Below are 17,725 nucleotides of genomic sequence, written 5' to 3' on the forward strand. Positions count from 1 at the left end.
TGTCAGTCAAGCCTCTCAAATTGTATCTCCAAAGAAAGAGGAAAAGAGTCCCCACGATACCAAAACTAAGAGCTTTAAAAACGGTCATGGAAAAACTCCCCCACTCCTCCTAGCAGAGTGCGAAATGTGAGCTGGTTGCGAGGAAAGGTGTCCTAAGTACCTGACACTGATCCAGCATCCTATGAATATCCTGCTCTTGTGATGTCCTCTTAGAGACAGACATGTATCCTCACCTAGGCTTCCATAAACAACCGGAACTCACCCTTCTCTTTGCTGTCTAGGGGCTTTCTCCAAGCCAGAAAACACTTAGGCACCTGGCTGGCTCATGCTGTTAGGAGCAAGCTAAATTTCTTCCCTTTTCTTCTTTCCTTCCCACAATTTCCTTTCTTCAAAGAAAGAACGGAGCTCAAAGTTTCATTCCTTTTCTTACTGCTTATGTGACACTGGACCTCTACATACCTTGATTTCCCCATCTTTAAAATGGGTTAAATAAAGGGTAGCCACTTCCGAAGCCTGCTGTGAAGACAAGGAATTAAGGAGGGCGGGTTAAGGGCTTAACGCAATGCCATGCCTGACGGGGGTGAGTAGCAGATAAATGTTAGCTACTAATAAAAATAGTAACAATACGACTAATATTAGACACTGGAGTCAGTCAGCTGGTTTAGCCTCTGCTGTTAGCTGGAATTTAAGTCAGGACATCACCACCCTGGGTGCCAAAAACACAGCAAGACCAATATGGTCCTCAGAACTCAGGCTTTAAAATCATGGGCCATCTCTCTGAGCCTGGACCAGCTTTACAAATTTAAGGCTGGGGGAAGAGGAGGAGTGAAGTTTCACAAGTAAACCAAAGTGCCTTTTGCTAGAGTGAGAAGTCTGTCGCTTCTCTTGTTTACCTCTTCTCTAAATGCTTCCTCTCCCATCTCCGGGGGCTGTTTTGACTCTTCCATTTTGGCAGCAGCTCTTCACAAGTCTGCTGGAGGCCCCAGGAATAGGCCAGCAGCACACTGCCTGGCTCAGACAGCCAACAGGAACAGCCACCTCCCTCCCCTGCCTCTGGGATCAGGCTGGACCCCTACAGTGGCTTTTCCACCCTCTCCCAGTGAAAGGCCCAGGTGTGAGGGGTCAGGACCACAAGCAGAGCAGCCACTCACCAGGACAGAAGCCACCCTGTGGTGGCTTAGACTAGTCACTCTGATCTTTTACTTTGGAGCTCCTGCAAGCCATTTCTAGTTTGAGAGGAGCAGGAAGTAGAGAGCACAAAGCCATTTTATGTGCAAGGTTCTTGGATAAAACAGGGTCCCAGGAACCAAAATGTGTGGATTCCAGTCCCAGTTCTGTCTGTCAATCCTTGGAAAATTCATTCCACCATCTGGGCCTTGAGCTTTCTTACCTGTAAAATAAAAGGAAGGAATTACTGGACTCTGAGGTCCTTACTGAAAAATAAATCCCTGACTCATTCTCCAATACACCCTCTCCTTTTTAAGTCACAGGATAGGCTGGCTCCCTAGCTCAGTGCTGAAGTCTCATTATAATTTTGAGACCAATTCGAGGTCACAGCAGAAAACCACATTTATTTGTTAATCAAGACTGTAAGATTCAGGAAGGCAGGGACATATGTGCCCAGCCTCTGGCTCAGAGCTTGACACTTGGTAGGCTCTAAATAAAGGCCATGTGGTTTTATGACTCCCTTTTCAAGTTAAGCTATACCTTACTCAGTCACTCAGTCATTTCTTGAGCACACACATCCGCCTGGCACAGCACCCTGAACCCCACTGCAATGCAACTGCCATGATTTAAATAAACTTCTGTGATTACATATAAACAGAGTAACTGGTGACTGAAGCAGGGAATTAAATGCAAGGAGAGATTCCTCAACATATTAATGAGTGAGCTGAGAAATAAAGGGCTCCTCTGTTCCCATTCCAGAGGCTTCTGATCGCTAGCATTCTAATAGCAGTTGCTTTAACCACCTCACACACTTTCAAAGCCAAAATTAACACCAAGAAACAGAACCCCCCTGCCGCCACCACCACCCAGATAAATCCAGAAGGGACTCAGATTTTCTCTAGAGAAGGACATTTCAAAAGCCTCTCCAATTTTAGCCCAGCTCACTCTGCCTGCCCTCCGCCACCACTGCCATCGCCGCTTGGGGACCCCACCAGGTCACTCCAGTCCAGCCGCTCCTTGATCCTTCCTCAGGTGAAGCCATTCTCAAATTAAATCACAAAGAGGGGCAGCCAGTCTGTAATGATCTGTGTTTATTTAGTAAATGGGTTGATTGCCCTCATTTGTGGAGATTAAGGGTTAATTTCCCAACTGCAAAGAGAACTGATTTCTCCAAGGGCAGCCCCAGATAATTACCAGGGGAAATCAAGATTCAGATGACTCCCACCGAGGGCAGCCACTGCCACCACCATCACCTCCCACCCGGCCCCTTCTGATCCAGCCATGGCTTTTCATCGGCCTTTCCTGCCAGGTAGCCCAGCCCCTGGTTCACTGAGGTTTGGAGGAAGGATTTGGTAAACAATGGCTGAGGAATTCCTAGGCCCCTTTAAACTGACATCTGGCAAATTCGAGATCACTTAACAGTTTCTCCCTCCTGCTTTCCTGGCTTTGAAAGGCAAATGTTTTGAGGTTTGTGTTCTCTTTCACAGAGTTTTTAATCAAGTGGAGTCAAACCACTTTGTCTACACCTTAATTGAAGAGCCTGGCTCTAGAGTTTAAAGTGCCATTTATAATAATAGGGAGAAGGCAGGGAAAAGTGGGGGGAGGGGCTAAGTGGAAATGTGAAAGGGAAGAAAAGCGATGGGCAAGTGGCCCTCAGGAGAACACTCAGGGTGCAGAGCCCAGCCAGATGGAAGCCAGTTATCAGGGGCCGGGAAGAGATGGGCTCCATTCCAGGACCATGCATGACAGTACCTGTTGTAGGAAGTCCTGGCTTTGGTGAGGAACTAGATCACAAAGCCCTGCTCCCCGAGGAAGAGCCTCCGCAAAGGTACACCCACTGGCTAGGCCAAGTGGCTAGTGGCTGGATCAGGACCCTGAGGGTTCTTCTCAGTTTCCTGGCTGTCCCTGAAGTCTTTCCTAGAAGGATCCAATGGAGAGAGAAATCCAACCATCCATCTCAAAACAGACTTGCATACGTTTGAGGACATAATTAAATGACTTCATATGTTTTCCCAAGAGACACCAACACTTTCACCTTGTCTTCTTGTCAGCTGTTTTGGATCCTGGCTTCACATTAGAATCTCTTGGGGAGCTTTTAACAGACTTTCCAGAGGTGGCCCCAGCAAGCAGGTTTTTAAAAATTCAATCTTTCTCCCACCACCCCCACCTCTCCTTTGAGAATAATCGTCTTTTAAACTCATTTGAGGTACTCTTCATACCAGTTCCTTCGTATCACTTAATTTCATTTTCATGTCCCAAGTTTATGTTCAATTTAAGAGCCATAGTAGTACATCGTTGATATGCACTTGTGGTCCTTAACTATTCCCAGGTCTTTTGTCCCTAGCTAGTCTTTCTTCTTTATCTCTGCCATTCATAGGCCTTTATTTTCACGAAACCTCATCTGATTGATGAGCTGCACAAATTCATATCAAACATCTGCCTTGTGAAAGGCAACTGAGAAAAATAAGACAAGATTCCTACTCTCAAGGACTTCCAAATAAATAGGTAAGATAAGAACACACTAAAATATAAGAAAGAATACAGTACAAAGAGCTCTCAAAAACATTGGATTGTGCCTACTACTCACCAGGCATATCGCAATAAATAGGACAAATCTTGGCTGTGAGCATAGGAAAACCTCAAATAATGTTAGCTAAAACAAAACAGAAGTTTATTTCTATTTGAGAAATCCAGAGGGAGTTTGTTCAGGTCAGCATGGTATGTCACAGTTTCAGCCACCCCAGCCCATTTATCTTTTACCCCTTTCCCAAGGTCACCTCTGGAGTTCTGGCATTAGAAGGAGGGGAGGAGAGGAAATCTGGTTCCCTCATATTGCACACAACAATATTGTTGACATTGGTGGCCAGAACTTAGTGGCTGCCATTCGGAGGCTGCCATTCTGAGGGCAGGAACTTGGTCATATGTCCAGCCAAAGACTGGAAGTTCTATCACTGGAAAAGAGGAAAAGAGATATTGTTCCGCAGTCTGGCTGGGCACAAATAACTGAGCTGCCACAAAGCCTTGTAGATTCAAACAGCAACTCTTTATTCCCCAACTCTCACCGGCACTGCACACCACACGGGAACACACTCCTTCCACCTGGCCAATCTCCCCGTTGCTCGGGAACTCCAAAGTAGCGGGCGCCTGAGGCAACAAGAGCCGCCCAATTGCCCGACAGTAAAGGTCAAATATACAATTCAATCAATCCAGCACCACAGCAATTATATATAGCTTAATTCAAATCATCATCTCAATGGTTCGCTGGCATCACCTTTCAACCATTCCCTCTGGCAAATGCCAGGCGTCATTCTGACTGGGCTGTGGCTCTCAACCATATTGGGGGAAACTAGCATCTCTATTCAATGCTGAGGACACTATATGCTTTAGCATACTTATTTGTTTTTCCAAACAACCTAGAAGAAAGAGTTCTCCTGGGCCTTTACAGATATTCCTTCTTGCACATTTGCAATCACAGTCAACTCAATGTCAGTTGCAATCATGGAAAGTATACTCTGGCATTCTTAATCCAGGCTATTGAGCAAGGTGAAGGTGGCTACAAAATTGAGCCTTGCTAGCCAGCCCAGAGTGGATGCCTCTGCTAGACTGGTGCTGAGCCTGCGTTCAGCCTTCTGCAGCTAAGGGCCCACGCTGCCCAGGGGAAAGTAGGAAGAGACCTGTTTTCATCCTTTTCCAGTTCCTGGCACTGTGGTAATATGGTAAGAGACAAGCAGCCAGAGATGCTAGGATTCTGAGGGAAGGAAGAGCCAGGAAGCAACTCTTGTAACCTGGTCTTTTAGTCTTCTTGAAACAAATGTTCCTGTCCCCTTCCTTCTTTGGTTTCTACTTTCCCCTTCTCACTCAAAGTTTCTCATCTTCTGCCAGTATATTTACCCTTAGACACCCCCCCCCACCCCAGGAAGAATCTAGTTAGGTGGCCATTTGCTATCTAGCAGGCACATCTGTTGGACAGGGGCCTCATGCCAGACAACCTCATGACTGGGTCACATCATCTATTCCTGACTCAATCTCTGAGGTCAAGGTTCATGTGGTACAAGGATGGCAATGTCAGTCTGAGAAAATGGTACCAAGTGCACTGTGGGAGTAGCAGCTGTTACATTTCAGAATAGCCACTGTGAACTTGAGTCTCATAAATAAGGTCCCAGACCCAACATCACACCATACAACCAGACAGTGAACTAACCCTCTCTCCTACTTTCTATCTTTTACATGCACACACGTGCATATGCATACACACACACACACACACACACACACACACACAGAATCACACCTCATGTAAGACTTCCTTGTAGGTCTCATTATTTCCTTTCTCTAGTTCATCAAGTAGAGTGAGGTGTTCGTGAGTGACTGAAAACATTCTATAAGGCATCAGCAGCATCAGTGACACAATGCACTGGTTTGGAATAGAAGTCTGGATCAGCAGTTCCCAAGCCTGACTAACCCAAAAGAATCACAAAGTGAGCTTTTAAAAATTAAATCCCCAAGTCCCACGCCAGAGATTCTGACTCAACATTTCTGAGGTAGTGCTCAGGTTTCTGAACTTTCTTCTTTCCTTCCTTCCTTTCTCTTTCTTCCCCCCTCCTCCTCCTCCTTCTCTCCCTCACAAGTACATTTTATTCCTCAGATGATTCTCATGACCCACCAGGCATGAGCTCCACAGCTCTAACTTCCACCTTCAATTTTCTGGAAGGTTCTCTGGAGACTTTCACCACTGCTGTGAATCTGGTTCTTGTAGCTTCTCCTAGTTCTCTGAAGTGATAGCTTGCCAAAATTCCCTTTGGGGAGAGACTGATCAGCCACCAAATTTCCCACATATTCTAAACTAGATGCCCACAAGTCCATCTTATACAAAGGGGATTAAATTGTTCCTTGAGAAATTAGAGAAAATTAATGGACACTTCCAAAAAGGTTTGAGACCTGTATAAGTATAATGTTCAGGGACTCATCACTAACTGTTACCGCTGTTGACCGGTGACGAGTCCTTGCTTCCCCTTGTTGAAGAATAACACCAAAGAAGCACGCCGAGGCAAGGTCAGAGGAGAAATTACAAGTTTATTAAAGGACAGCAGAAAAGACTTCTCCCAGAGGAAGAAGGGGACCCAAGAGGTGGAATCCGTTGGCGGGCAAAAGTGTTCCCCTTTTTATAGGTTTGGTGATAGAATGCAAGGGGGAAAGGTTAGGACACAGGTGGGCCAAACAAGTAATCTGGGCAGGAAGGAATTAATTATCACTTTTTGGGATGGGCTTATCACTTCTCTGGGATGGGCTATTTCCAAATCTGTTGGGGGCTGTTTCCTGGGCTCCATTAACATTTCTTTGGGGTGGACTTTGGCCTAGGGCCTTTTCGGGACTTCATTAACATTCCATGAGTTGTCCTGCGATTCCCAGAATCATTGTCAGCATGGCCTCCATTTTAGATTTTACTCGGTATTAGACCCGATTTACCTAACTACACTGACTACCTAATTTTAAATCTGGCTTCATAACCAGGCTTGATTTCCCAAGCCTAGAATTTGGGGTCTTCTCTAAATGTTGGGATGGCTTTTGATCAGACATATAAAAGGAGTAAGATTAGCCATGTTTACCCTGAAGACATCAAATAGTGCAGTAAGAAGTGAAAAATATTATATAAAAGTTTTAGTCCAACTTGGCTACTATAAAAAGGAATCTATACCTTGAACTTCCCCAGATTGTTATGAAATTAGAGATAGTGTACCTAAACCACCTGGCACTGTATAAATATAGTCATTATATTTAAAATATTATTTTGATTCTTAAAGCAATCTGAAGAGAAGTTCTATAAAACCAGAGGTGAGCTAGAGTCAGCTCTTAGGGGCTTGTGTTGCTGCTTATGTACATGTTTTACAGACTCCAAGTTCACTGACATGTTGGCTTGAAATTGGCCATGTGTTCACACCATGGAAATTGGAAAATTTATAGATCAGGGCTTTTTTTCCTCTAGAGAATTAGACATTTACCAACATAAAATGTAAAAAATAACCTCAGCAAAGATCCAGAGCCACAAATAGGCATCTAATGTGGCCTTTTATTTTCTCTCCTTTCTGCTTTGTATCCATATAACCAAACCATGATTTTTTTTAAGGTACTTTATTTAATTATTTTGCAGTGCTAGGGATAGAACCCAGGGTCTTATTATGCATGTGAGGTAAACATTCTGCCATTGAACTACACCCCCACCTCACCAAACCAGAAGTCTGTCCCGATGATTTTTTTACCCTTGGATCACAAAGTATTTTGTAAATATTATGGCATTAATTCTCCCAACATGCTGGGGATCTAGAGAGGTTAAGTGACTTGCCTGAGGCAGGACATGAGGTCAATGGTGAAGAGCAGAAGTAAACCAGTATGTGCCAACCACCTCTGCAGTGCTTCCTAGATCTGGGCATTGTACTGACTGGCCCTTAAGACACAGGTAGCAATTACTAGCAGTACTTTCACCTCATAACCCAGATGGCTAAAGTCTCTTTCTGTAGCCTATGATCCAGAACCTCTGACCTCTGAGCACAGATTTGATATCCCAGACTGGCCCACCTTCTGCACTTGGAGATTTTGTCCAGGATCACTGATGGCCTTTCGTTAATCAACTTCCTCCATATTCTTTCTTCCTCAAGTCCAACTGTTTTGAAAAAGAAGTTGGTCAGAGTTAGGGTTCTGTTCTAATTCTATCAGATACAAGCGGCAACCTTATGATGCTTTTTCTGGACTCCTCAAAGGCAGAGACCCAAGGGGTGTTTCTCTCTGTGACCTTTTGTTCATAATACTCTGGGAAGGAAGGAAGGAATAACCCTCATAGTACACAACTTCTAAAATGTTCCATTGGATTTTCATACCTTTCTGTAACCCCTGCTACTCACTGAGTATAAGTAGATCTAATGATTTGTTTCTAATGAGCAGAATATGGCAAAAGCAACAGGATGTCACTTCCAAGGTTAGGTTACAAAAAGACTGAGGTTTCCATTCTGATTGACATCTTTCTCTCTCTGCTCTAAAGGTGCCATATTTTTAGTGGCCTTATGAGAGGTAAACATGCCAAAGTACTGATAGCTCTGGCAAATGGCTAGTGAGAACCAGAGGCCTGCCAACAGCCACTTGAATTTGGAAGTGGTACTTCCAAAGGAGTGTTGAAGCAACTGCCGCCACCCAACACCCTGATGGCAGCCTTGTAACAGACTCCAAGCCAGAGGCCAAGCTTAGTGCTGACACGTAGAAACTGTGAGACACTATTATTTTAAGCTGCTACAATTTGGGGTGTTTGTTACACAACAATAGATAAATAGTAGAACTTACTCAACAAGGGAAATGTTGATCAGACAGCTTCAATGACTGAATCTGCCATTAAATCAACATGAAGTCTGCATGGTCTTCCTCTACTTCAATCTGGACATCTCTTTCATGGTATTTGAAAGTGTTTTAGAAATGAAAATGTTCCTAGCTGAGCATGGTGGTGCATGCCTATAATCCTAGCTACTGGGGAGGCTGAAGCAGGGGGATTGCAAGTTGGAGGATAACCTGGGCAACTTAATGAGACCCTGTCTCAAAATAAAATTTTAAAAAGGGGTGCAGGGGGTGCTGGGGCTCAGTGGTAGAGCACTTGCCTAGCACATGTAAGGCACTGGGTTTGATCCTCTAGCGCTACATAAAAATAAAATAAAGGTATTGTGTTCAACAACAACTAAAACAAAAAAATATATATTTTAAAAAAGGGGGGGTGCAGGGGCTAGGGATCTATCTCAGTGACAGATTCAATCCCTAGATTCAAACCAGGGAAAGAAAGAAAAGAAGGCGGAAAAAAAGAAATAAGAATGTTTTTATTTTTGGAATGATTCAACACCCCAAACAAAAATGAACACCAGTCAATGGCAAACTGTCAACTAGATATTCCAAATCCTCAATACTATTATGTCAAAACTGTCTGGTAAGAGATAGGCCAAAAAGGGAAGCATGTGCTCAAAGCTGCCCTTTCTGGTCTTGCATGAGTAATTCCTGCAGCTGGAGTTTCATTATAACCACAGGATTGTGGCACCACAAATGTGGACATTTTCAAATCTGTCCTGACATCACAATGTAATTCAACTAGATAAACCTGGGACTTAGCCAAAATAAGTAGCATTTGAAAAACTGGAGCTAATGAATAGCATCACTTTTCTGTGGGACCATATGACTATGATGTGAAGAAATAAAGACCTTTGTTATTTTAAAGGGCAGGGACAATTGGAGTTTTGCAGCAGACAGTTACAAAATTTTCCACCCTTAACTTTGTTCCAAAGAAGATACCAGTAAGTGCCTTTGGGAGTTGGGTCTGGAAGGTATTGCTTGGAAAGAAAATTAAATTGATCCAAGACAGAATGGAAACCAAAGTTACTATACTTGTCATAAAGCCTAAAACAGACAATTTAGCCCCTTCCCATATGAACTTACTTTTCCTGATCTATTCCTTTTTATTATTTAACTCCTTAAAATCAGAGCATACTGTATCAGGCAAGGCATGGAAAACTACAGCAGACATCTCACAAATAGCAAATTCTTATTTTTTGTAATAAATTTGAACTGAGATGTGTGTGTGTGTGTGTGTGTGTGTGTGTGTGTTTCTCTCTTTTCCTTCCTTTCTTTCTTTTTATTGTGTGGGGGATTTAACCCAGGGTCTCCAGCATGCTAGGCAAGTGCTCTACCACTCAGCTACATCCCTGCCCTGGACTGAGGCTTTTTTTTTTTTTTCTTTTTAAATCATCTTTAAAAACAAAACAATGTTTTTTGTTTGCTTGATTGTTTTTAATCTGCCTTTGCTTCTCTACTTTTTTGCACTTGTCTGCCTAGGACAAAGCAAAGAAGACTCACATCTGTGACATTTTCCATCTGGGATGGGTTTTCTGCATCTTATGCATAGATTATTTTAAAAATATTTCATTTGTCCCTTGTCTGTTTTATTAAGGGCTCTTTTTTTTTTTCTTTCTAAATTACTATTTCTATCACCTAACATCAGAGCTGTCTAGGACTATAATATGAGGAGTAAAAGCTCATCAACTAAACTGGTTTTAGTTGCATTTGAAACAGTATTTTATCCTGTCGGTTTTCATTTTATTTGATGACAGTGCTTGGTATTTCTCCCTCAATAAGCAAAGATGACTTAGATCAGTGGCCTGATGAATAAGCATGAAAATTTGATTTAGAAAAGGAGGATATCCTGAACCTCATGGAGAGAAAAAAGGAATCTAACCCCCCACCACACACATTTTAAATGACAAAGCAAAGCAGCTGTATTGCCTTTAAACATCTTTCAACGAAATATCAACACTCTGCAATGGTAGATAATAGGAATAATAATTTAGAAAGAAAAAGGGAAGACCTTAAAAAATACAAAATGAAACATTTTTAAAGCAAATAATGTTTCCTTAACCTTTTTTATTAACTTGAAGGGAAAAAAAATGGGGAAAGGGGGGAGAGGGAGAGGGAGAGAGGGGGGGGAGGGAGGGAGAGAGGGAGGGAGAGAGAGAGAGAGAGAGAGAGAGAGAGAGAGAGAGATCTGTTGTGATGGGGAAACTGATGCTTAAGGGGAAAAAGAAGATACCTCTTGAAGGCCGGATGGAGGGTGTGAGCAGTCTGACACCTTACCTTGATCCAAAGGACTCATCCCCTTTAGAACCATTAACAGGAGTGGGAAACGACAAAGAACTGTGAAGTGGAAGGAAGATTTCTTAGAAAACTTCAGTGATAGAAAGTAAATAAAAGAAAAACAGAAGACGTCCAAGTCTCAAGGGAAGTGAATCCAATTAATTTGTCTTAGATCTCAGAATCCGTTTTTTCTCCCCCTAGCTAAAGAAGTGAACTGGAGGCAGCCACTTGTGCCAACATTCAACATGATCAGAAATTTCTCAGAGCACCAACACCCCGAACTGAGACAGGCTGAAGGGCTTGGCCAGCAATAACGTTTTTTAAAAGCATAAGATTGGTGTGGGGTGGGGGTATGGGTATGGGTAGGTGGCTGTGCACGCGCGCGGGGTCGCGCGTGAGAGAGAATTTTTCTTTTTTCTTAATATGTTACTTGACTGCATGGGAATTCGCGATATTCCTGGCTGCCCAGAAAAAACGGAGAGGCCCCCTGGCAACTTCCAACCAGTCAGGAGTAATCAGAACGCGCGCGAGAGCGCCCAGTGCCTGGAGCAGGGAGAAGATTCGATCGAGAACAAAAGAACGCTTGCCAATCAGAAAACGCTACCCGAGAACAAGGGTAACCCTTCTTTGTGTTTTTGAAAACCCTTTAATTAGCACATGCACTGGTTTCTAATACGCATTAAAACTTTTCTAAGCATATTCCAAATGGAGGATCGAAATGATTGCTTCTGCAACGAAGATGGGATCCTGAAAGGCCGTACGCCGCAGAACTAAGGAAAACAGGGCAACCGCAGACGCTCTAAACCGTACAGAGTGTTCCTGGGCACTGGTCTCAGGTTACTTTTATAACCATACCCCCAATGCTGTCTTAGCTTTCTTATAACCCCACTAAACCACACCAGCTCTCCAGGCTCTGAGCCGTACAAGCGGGCGGGTGGCCTGGGTCACGGGTCCCCAGCATCCCCCATTCTGGGCCCTCTCGAGGGTCTGCACTTCCTCCCGCCTGAAGTCGCCTCCTCCGCCGACTCAGATTTCTCCTCCGAGGCTGCCCCTCCATTTTACAATTGGGGAAGGAGGTGAGAGGAGATTGTGGCTCACGTGGTCTGTTGGGGCTTGGAGGAAGAAAAGCGATCCGCAAGGCGCACCCCCTTCTCGCCTCCTACCGAAACATACATTTAGGTAACCAAGAATCCCCAGCCCAAGCCAACCTTTTCAGACCAGGCAGGGCTACAGTGATTCTCTGGGTCACGTCTCTCGGTGAAGGCATTAAGCTATTCTCAGCTTCTCCTCTCAAGAGCCTTTGGAGAAAGCACCCTTCTGCTCAGGAATGTGTATTTTAGTGTACCTGGAAGAGGAGCAAATCTTTCAAGCAAGTTCCCTTTCTGGTGCGTTTTTCTCCCCTGAGCAAATTCAGGGTAAAAGTTTTTCCTAACTTTTTCCTCCCGGTCCCCTGCCCCTCCCCTCAGGAATCCGCCCAGAGCGCTGCAGACACCGCCTCCCCTGTTCCCTTGCCCGCCCCTTTCGACTTCCACCCAACCGGGAGGCGACTACAGAGAAAACAAAGGCCGTCATTGGGCCGCCCGGGGGCTCGGGGGCCCGCCCCCGGAGTGGTTTGTGAATGGGGGGAGGGGAGGAGGCGGGGCGGCCCGGAACCCCGCGAGCCTGATGCTTCTTCTGGTCACTAGCGCGGCTCTCAGGCGTTACTCCGCGCTCCCCACCGGCGGGCGGCGGCGGCGGCGGGCGCCGGGACTCGGGGGCCAGGGCGGCGCGGAGCTGGGGGGACCGGATCCAGGCCGTGGGCGCCAAGGGCCTTGAAGATTCAGACACGGTGTAACTGGATTTCCAAAGCGAACTACCCACGCTGTTTGGCTCCTAGGAGCCGATCAGACTGAGAGCGAGAACCAGCCTCTTGGGTGAAACTTGGGGCCGAGCTTTCGGGGCTGGAGAAGGTGCGGGGTGTGGAGGAGGAGGCGCAGGAGGAGGCGGCGGCCAGCGGAGCCTCGAGGCGAGGAGGCGGAGCAGTACCGCCGAGGCGGCGACCAGGGCGAGCAGGCGGCGGCGCCCGGCTCTCGCCTGGCGGGGCCGGACTTGGTGTGGGGGACGTGCGCTTTGCTGTGCGCTGAGGGTCGAGAGACTTGGGCAAACTTTGAAGGGTAACCGGAGACGCTTGTTGCTCCTTGCCGCAAAGAAAGCCGCACCGTTACGTCTCAGCGGGGAGGGCAAGGCGGCCCCCCTCGGAGCCCCCGGCCCAGACGGACGAGTTTGGGGCCCCGGTGGCCTCCGGAGTGCCAAGCAGAGGCGGCTGCGGCGCCCCCGCGGCTGGCGGCCTCTCCCCCGCGGCTCAGGCACCCAGCGGCAGCGCCCTCGGCTCCGCGCCGCCCACGGCCCGGCCCCGGCGCCGGGAGGACTCTCATGCGCCGGGCGCGGCGGCGCCTCCCCGCATCTCAGCCTCTCCCAGTTGTCTGGTCTCACTCCTCCGGCTGAGAACGCCGCTGCACCCGTGGCCGGCGATGCGGGGGCCTGGCGCAGCAGCGTCGCGCTTGCCCCTGGGCCTGTGCGCCCTGGTGCTGGCGCTGCTGGGCGCGCTGCCCGCGGGCACCGGGGCGCAGCCATACCACGGCGAAAAGGGCATCTCGGTGCCTGATCACGGCTTCTGCCAGCCCATCTCCATCCCGCTGTGCACGGACATCGCCTACAACCAGACCATCCTGCCCAACCTGCTGGGCCACACGAACCAAGAGGACGCGGGCCTCGAGGTGCACCAGTTCTACCCGCTGGTGAAGGTACAATGTTCTCCCGAGCTGCGCTTCTTCCTGTGCTCCATGTACGCGCCAGTGTGCACCGTGCTGGATCAGGCTATCCCTCCGTGTCGCTCCTTGTGTGAGCGCGCCCGCCAAGGGTGCGAGGCGCTCATGAACAAGTTCGGCTTCCAGTGGCCAGAGCGGCTGCGCTGCGAGAACTTCCCCGTGCACGGTGCTGGCGAGATCTGCGTGGGTCAGAACACGTCTGACGGCTCCGGGGGCCCGGGCGGTGGTGCCACAGCCTATCCTACCGCGCCCTACCTGCTGGAACCGCCCTTCACTGCGGCGCCCCCGGGGGCCGCAGATGGCAGAAGCCGCTCCGCCTTCCCCTTCTCGTGTCCCCGCCAGCTCAAGGTGCCCCCCTACCTGGGCTATCGCTTCCTGGGTGAGCGCGACTGCGGCGCCCCGTGCGAGCCGGGCCGCGCTAATGGCCTTATGTACTTTAAGGAGGAGGAGAGGCGCTTTGCTCGCCTCTGGGTGGGCGTGTGGTCGGTGCTGTGCTGCGCCTCGACGCTCTTCACCGTACTCACCTACCTAGTGGACATGCGGCGCTTCAGCTACCCAGAGCGGCCCATCATCTTCCTGTCGGGCTGCTACTTCATGGTGGCCGTCGCGCACGTGGCGGGCTTCCTCCTGGAGGATCGTGCCGTGTGTGTGGAGCGCTTCTCCGACGACGGCTACCGCACGGTGGCGCAGGGCACTAAGAAGGAGGGCTGCACCATCCTCTTCATGGTGCTCTACTTCTTTGGCATGGCCAGCTCCATCTGGTGGGTCATTCTGTCGCTCACTTGGTTCCTGGCGGCGGGCATGAAGTGGGGCCATGAGGCCATTGAGGCCAACTCGCAGTATTTCCATCTGGCCGCGTGGGCCGTGCCAGCGGTCAAGACCATCACCATCCTGGCCATGGGCCAGGTGGATGGGGACCTGCTCAGCGGGGTGTGCTATGTGGGCCTGTCAAGCGTGGACGCCCTTCGGGGCTTTGTGCTGGCGCCTCTGTTCGTCTACCTCTTCATCGGCACGTCCTTCCTGCTGGCGGGCTTCGTGTCTCTCTTTAGAATTCGCACCATCATGAAGCACGACGGTACCAAGACAGAGAAGCTGGAGAAGCTCATGGTGCGCATCGGCGTCTTTAGTGTGCTCTACACCGTGCCAGCCACCATCGTGCTGGCCTGCTATTTCTATGAGCAGGCCTTCCGGGAGCACTGGGAGCGCACCTGGCTCCTGCAGACGTGCAAGAGCTACGCCGTGCCCTGCCCGCCAGGCCACTTCCCGCCCATGAGCCCCGATTTCACCGTCTTCATGATCAAATATCTGATGACCATGATCGTGGGCATCACCACCGGCTTCTGGATCTGGTCGGGCAAGACCCTGCAGTCGTGGCGCCGCTTCTACCACAGACTCAGCCACAGCAGCAAAGGGGAGACTGCGGTATGAGCCCTGGCCCTTCCCCCACCCTTGCCTACCTACCCCTGGGAGGGGGTGAGGCGCGGTAGGGAAAGAACTGCGGGGGTGGGGAGAGTGTTTCCATAACTTGTCCACCTCCCCTGAAAAGTGACCTGGAAGCTAGAAGTTATTTGGAAGTGGGAAGAGATTTGGAAGGAGAGGTGGTTTGGAGAGGAGACCTGATTGTAAAGGCGGTTTGGATGAAAAGATTCTGGCAAAGACTTGCAAGATGATGATGATGGTGATGGTGATGGTGATGATAAGAAAGGTAAAGAATGACGTTAACCGTGAAAGGTATGGACCCGCCTGGGCTCATCCAAAAGGGTGAGACCAGCAGAGACTGCTGTGAGTTCTTCCCGCCTCCGGGTTTGAGCTGGGGCTGTGAGCGATCCGCCTGTGCAAGGCAAGTGGCCTGTCCTCACTCCTGTGGGGCCCGGGAGAAAGGTACAGCTCTGTCGGCAGCAGCGGCTTTGTTGGGAAGAGGGAGAACCCCTGCGGTGTCCTTGTCAAGATGTGGTCAAACCATAATCTCTTTTCACTGGGGCCAAACTGGAGCCCAGATGGGTTAATTTCCAGGGTCAGACATTACAGTCTTTCCTCCCCTGCCCCCTCCCGCCTGTTTTTCCTCCCCTGTTCCTTTCAAGTCTTGTAAAATAAGCATTTGGAAATCCTGGGAGGCCTGCCTGCTAGAATCCTAATGCGAGCATGCAAAAGAAATGACGATAACATTTCCAGATGAGGCCAAGGAACCCAGTAGTAGGTATTTCTGCTACTTTTTCATTTTCTGGAGAAGGCAGGAGGCCAAAAGAAGGGTGTTTTATTTGGTTTAATACCCTGAAAAGAAGTGATGACTTGTTGCTTTTCAAAACAGGAATGCATTTTCCCCCTTGTCTTTGTTGTAAGAGACAAAAGAGGAAACCAAAGTGTCTCCCTGTGGAAAGGCATAACTGGGAAGACAGCAACTTTTATAGGCAGAGCAGTGCAAAGCTGAGCTTCTCTTTGATTGTTAATTTGGTTGAGATAAACATTCCTTTTTAAGGAAAAGTGAAGGGCTCTGTGCCTCCATGTCCCATTCAGCCAGAGGTTCTGACTTGGATAAAGGAAATGCAAGGAGTTTTGTTGTTTGTTTTAAGCACATTTAATTCAGAACACATGATCCAACAGGCTGTGTTAAAATGTTTAAGGAAATCTGCCCACCCTCTTTTTTTTCCCCCTCCCTATAAACCTACATTTAGGTTTTCTACTTTCTCCTTCCAATTTGGATTCTTCAGGATAAAAGGAAAAACATACTGCCTTCAGCCTCATAATAAAGGAAAGTTAAATCTTAAAAAGGGTAAAAGAATCATTTTGCCTATTTTTTTTCTTGGTTCCACAATCTGTTTATAAAACATCATGTGTATGTTGACCCTGAAAGATTGGGTGAGGAGGTGATCTGCAGAAATGATAGTGAATGAAGAGGAAAGTTTGAACTATGGGCCCCATTTTTAAAGAAAGTCATTAAAAGAAGGTAAACTTCAAAGTGATTCTGGAGTTCTTTGAAATGTGCTGGAAGACTTAAATTTATTAATCTTAAATCATGTACTTTTTTTTTCTGTAACAGAACTCTGGTTCTTTTGCATAATGGTATAAAGCTGAGCAGAAGATCATGGAAGCTAAACTTTACTCCACCTTTGACATTATCCTCCAATCTTGCAACACTATTCTATTTCTCCAACAGTTTTTAAATGCCAATCAGAGGGTACTGTCAGGAAGTTACTTTGTATATGTAATGTTCAGATGAGTGGAGCTGCTTTTACATTAAATCTAAAGTTGATCTTGTGTTTCTTAAACCTTCAAAACTGTCTCACCTTTGAACTGCCACTACACAGGTTTTGGCATCTTTTGTGTTGTATCTCTTAAGTGCATGTGAAATTTGTAAAATAGAGACAAGTGCAGTATGTATATTTTGTAAATCTCCCATTTTTGTAAGAAAATATATATTGTATTTATACATTTTTACTTTGAATTTTTGTTTTGTTTTGTTTTGCCTTTAAAGGTCTACAACGAAGCCCCACTATCACATGTACAGATCACAAATAAATTTTTTTAAATACAAAGTGAATGTTTATTTCCTATTTTTGTGATATTAAACCAAAGAACAAAGCTTTGTGCTATGGAAAGAAGGTAGGGAGGGGTACCAATGAGTGTATCCCCCATAGAGGAGGCTGGTGTATACTATTAAGGTCTTTTCCCCCTACCTTTTAAAATACAGAATATAATGAATGCCTCGACTGTCCTTTTTTATTCTTTTTTGTTTGTCCCTGCTTCCTGTCTCCCATGTCACTCCACCACATACACCTCTAACCCTTTTCACATGAAGCAGTTGAAGGACCTACTGAAGGTACAGAATATGCATCTCCTTTAGGGAAGTGTTGGCTGGTCTGTGTTTATTACCCTTAAGAGATGAAGTCCTCTTTGAGAGAGAACTAGATGGTATTTTTTGGTATTTTAAACTTTTCTGGTAGTGTTTCCTTGGGAAGAATTCAGTGACTTTTTTAGTGTTTGTTGTTATTTTAGCCAATTGATGTTTTTGTATTCTAATGCACCTTATCTAAATTGTTACTATTTAAATACTTTGGGTTCAAGTGTTAGGAAAAGTCAGTAGATGCTTTCAGATAAGAACA

At 47.0% G+C, this 17,725-nt stretch overlaps 1 protein-coding gene across 1 annotated transcript; it reads left to right on the plus strand.

Annotated features, from left to right (window-relative positions):
- Positions 1-12,467: 12,467 nt before the first annotated feature.
- FZD7 (frizzled class receptor 7) lies at positions 12,468-17,159 on the plus strand. Its single transcript, XM_081261107.1, has one exon. It carries the CDS (start codon positions 13,329-13,331, stop codon positions 15,051-15,053), a length of 1,725 nt encoding a protein of 574 aa, XP_081117233.1. The 5' UTR covers positions 12,468-13,328; the 3' UTR covers positions 15,054-17,159.
- The last annotated feature ends 566 nt before the right edge of the window (positions 17,160-17,725 follow it).

This window comes from Spermophilus citellus (genome assembly GCF_964194105.1).
Source record: "Spermophilus citellus genome assembly, chromosome: 11".
In the NCBI taxonomy this organism is placed as follows: Eukaryota; Metazoa; Chordata; class Mammalia; order Rodentia; family Sciuridae; genus Spermophilus; species Spermophilus citellus.

What these genes read in the sequence shown, in the direction of transcription:
- FZD7 (XM_081261107.1), top strand. Translation starts at nt 13,329, where the DNA reads ATGCGGGGGCCTGGCGCAGCAGCGTCGCGCTTGCCCCTGGGCCTGTGC.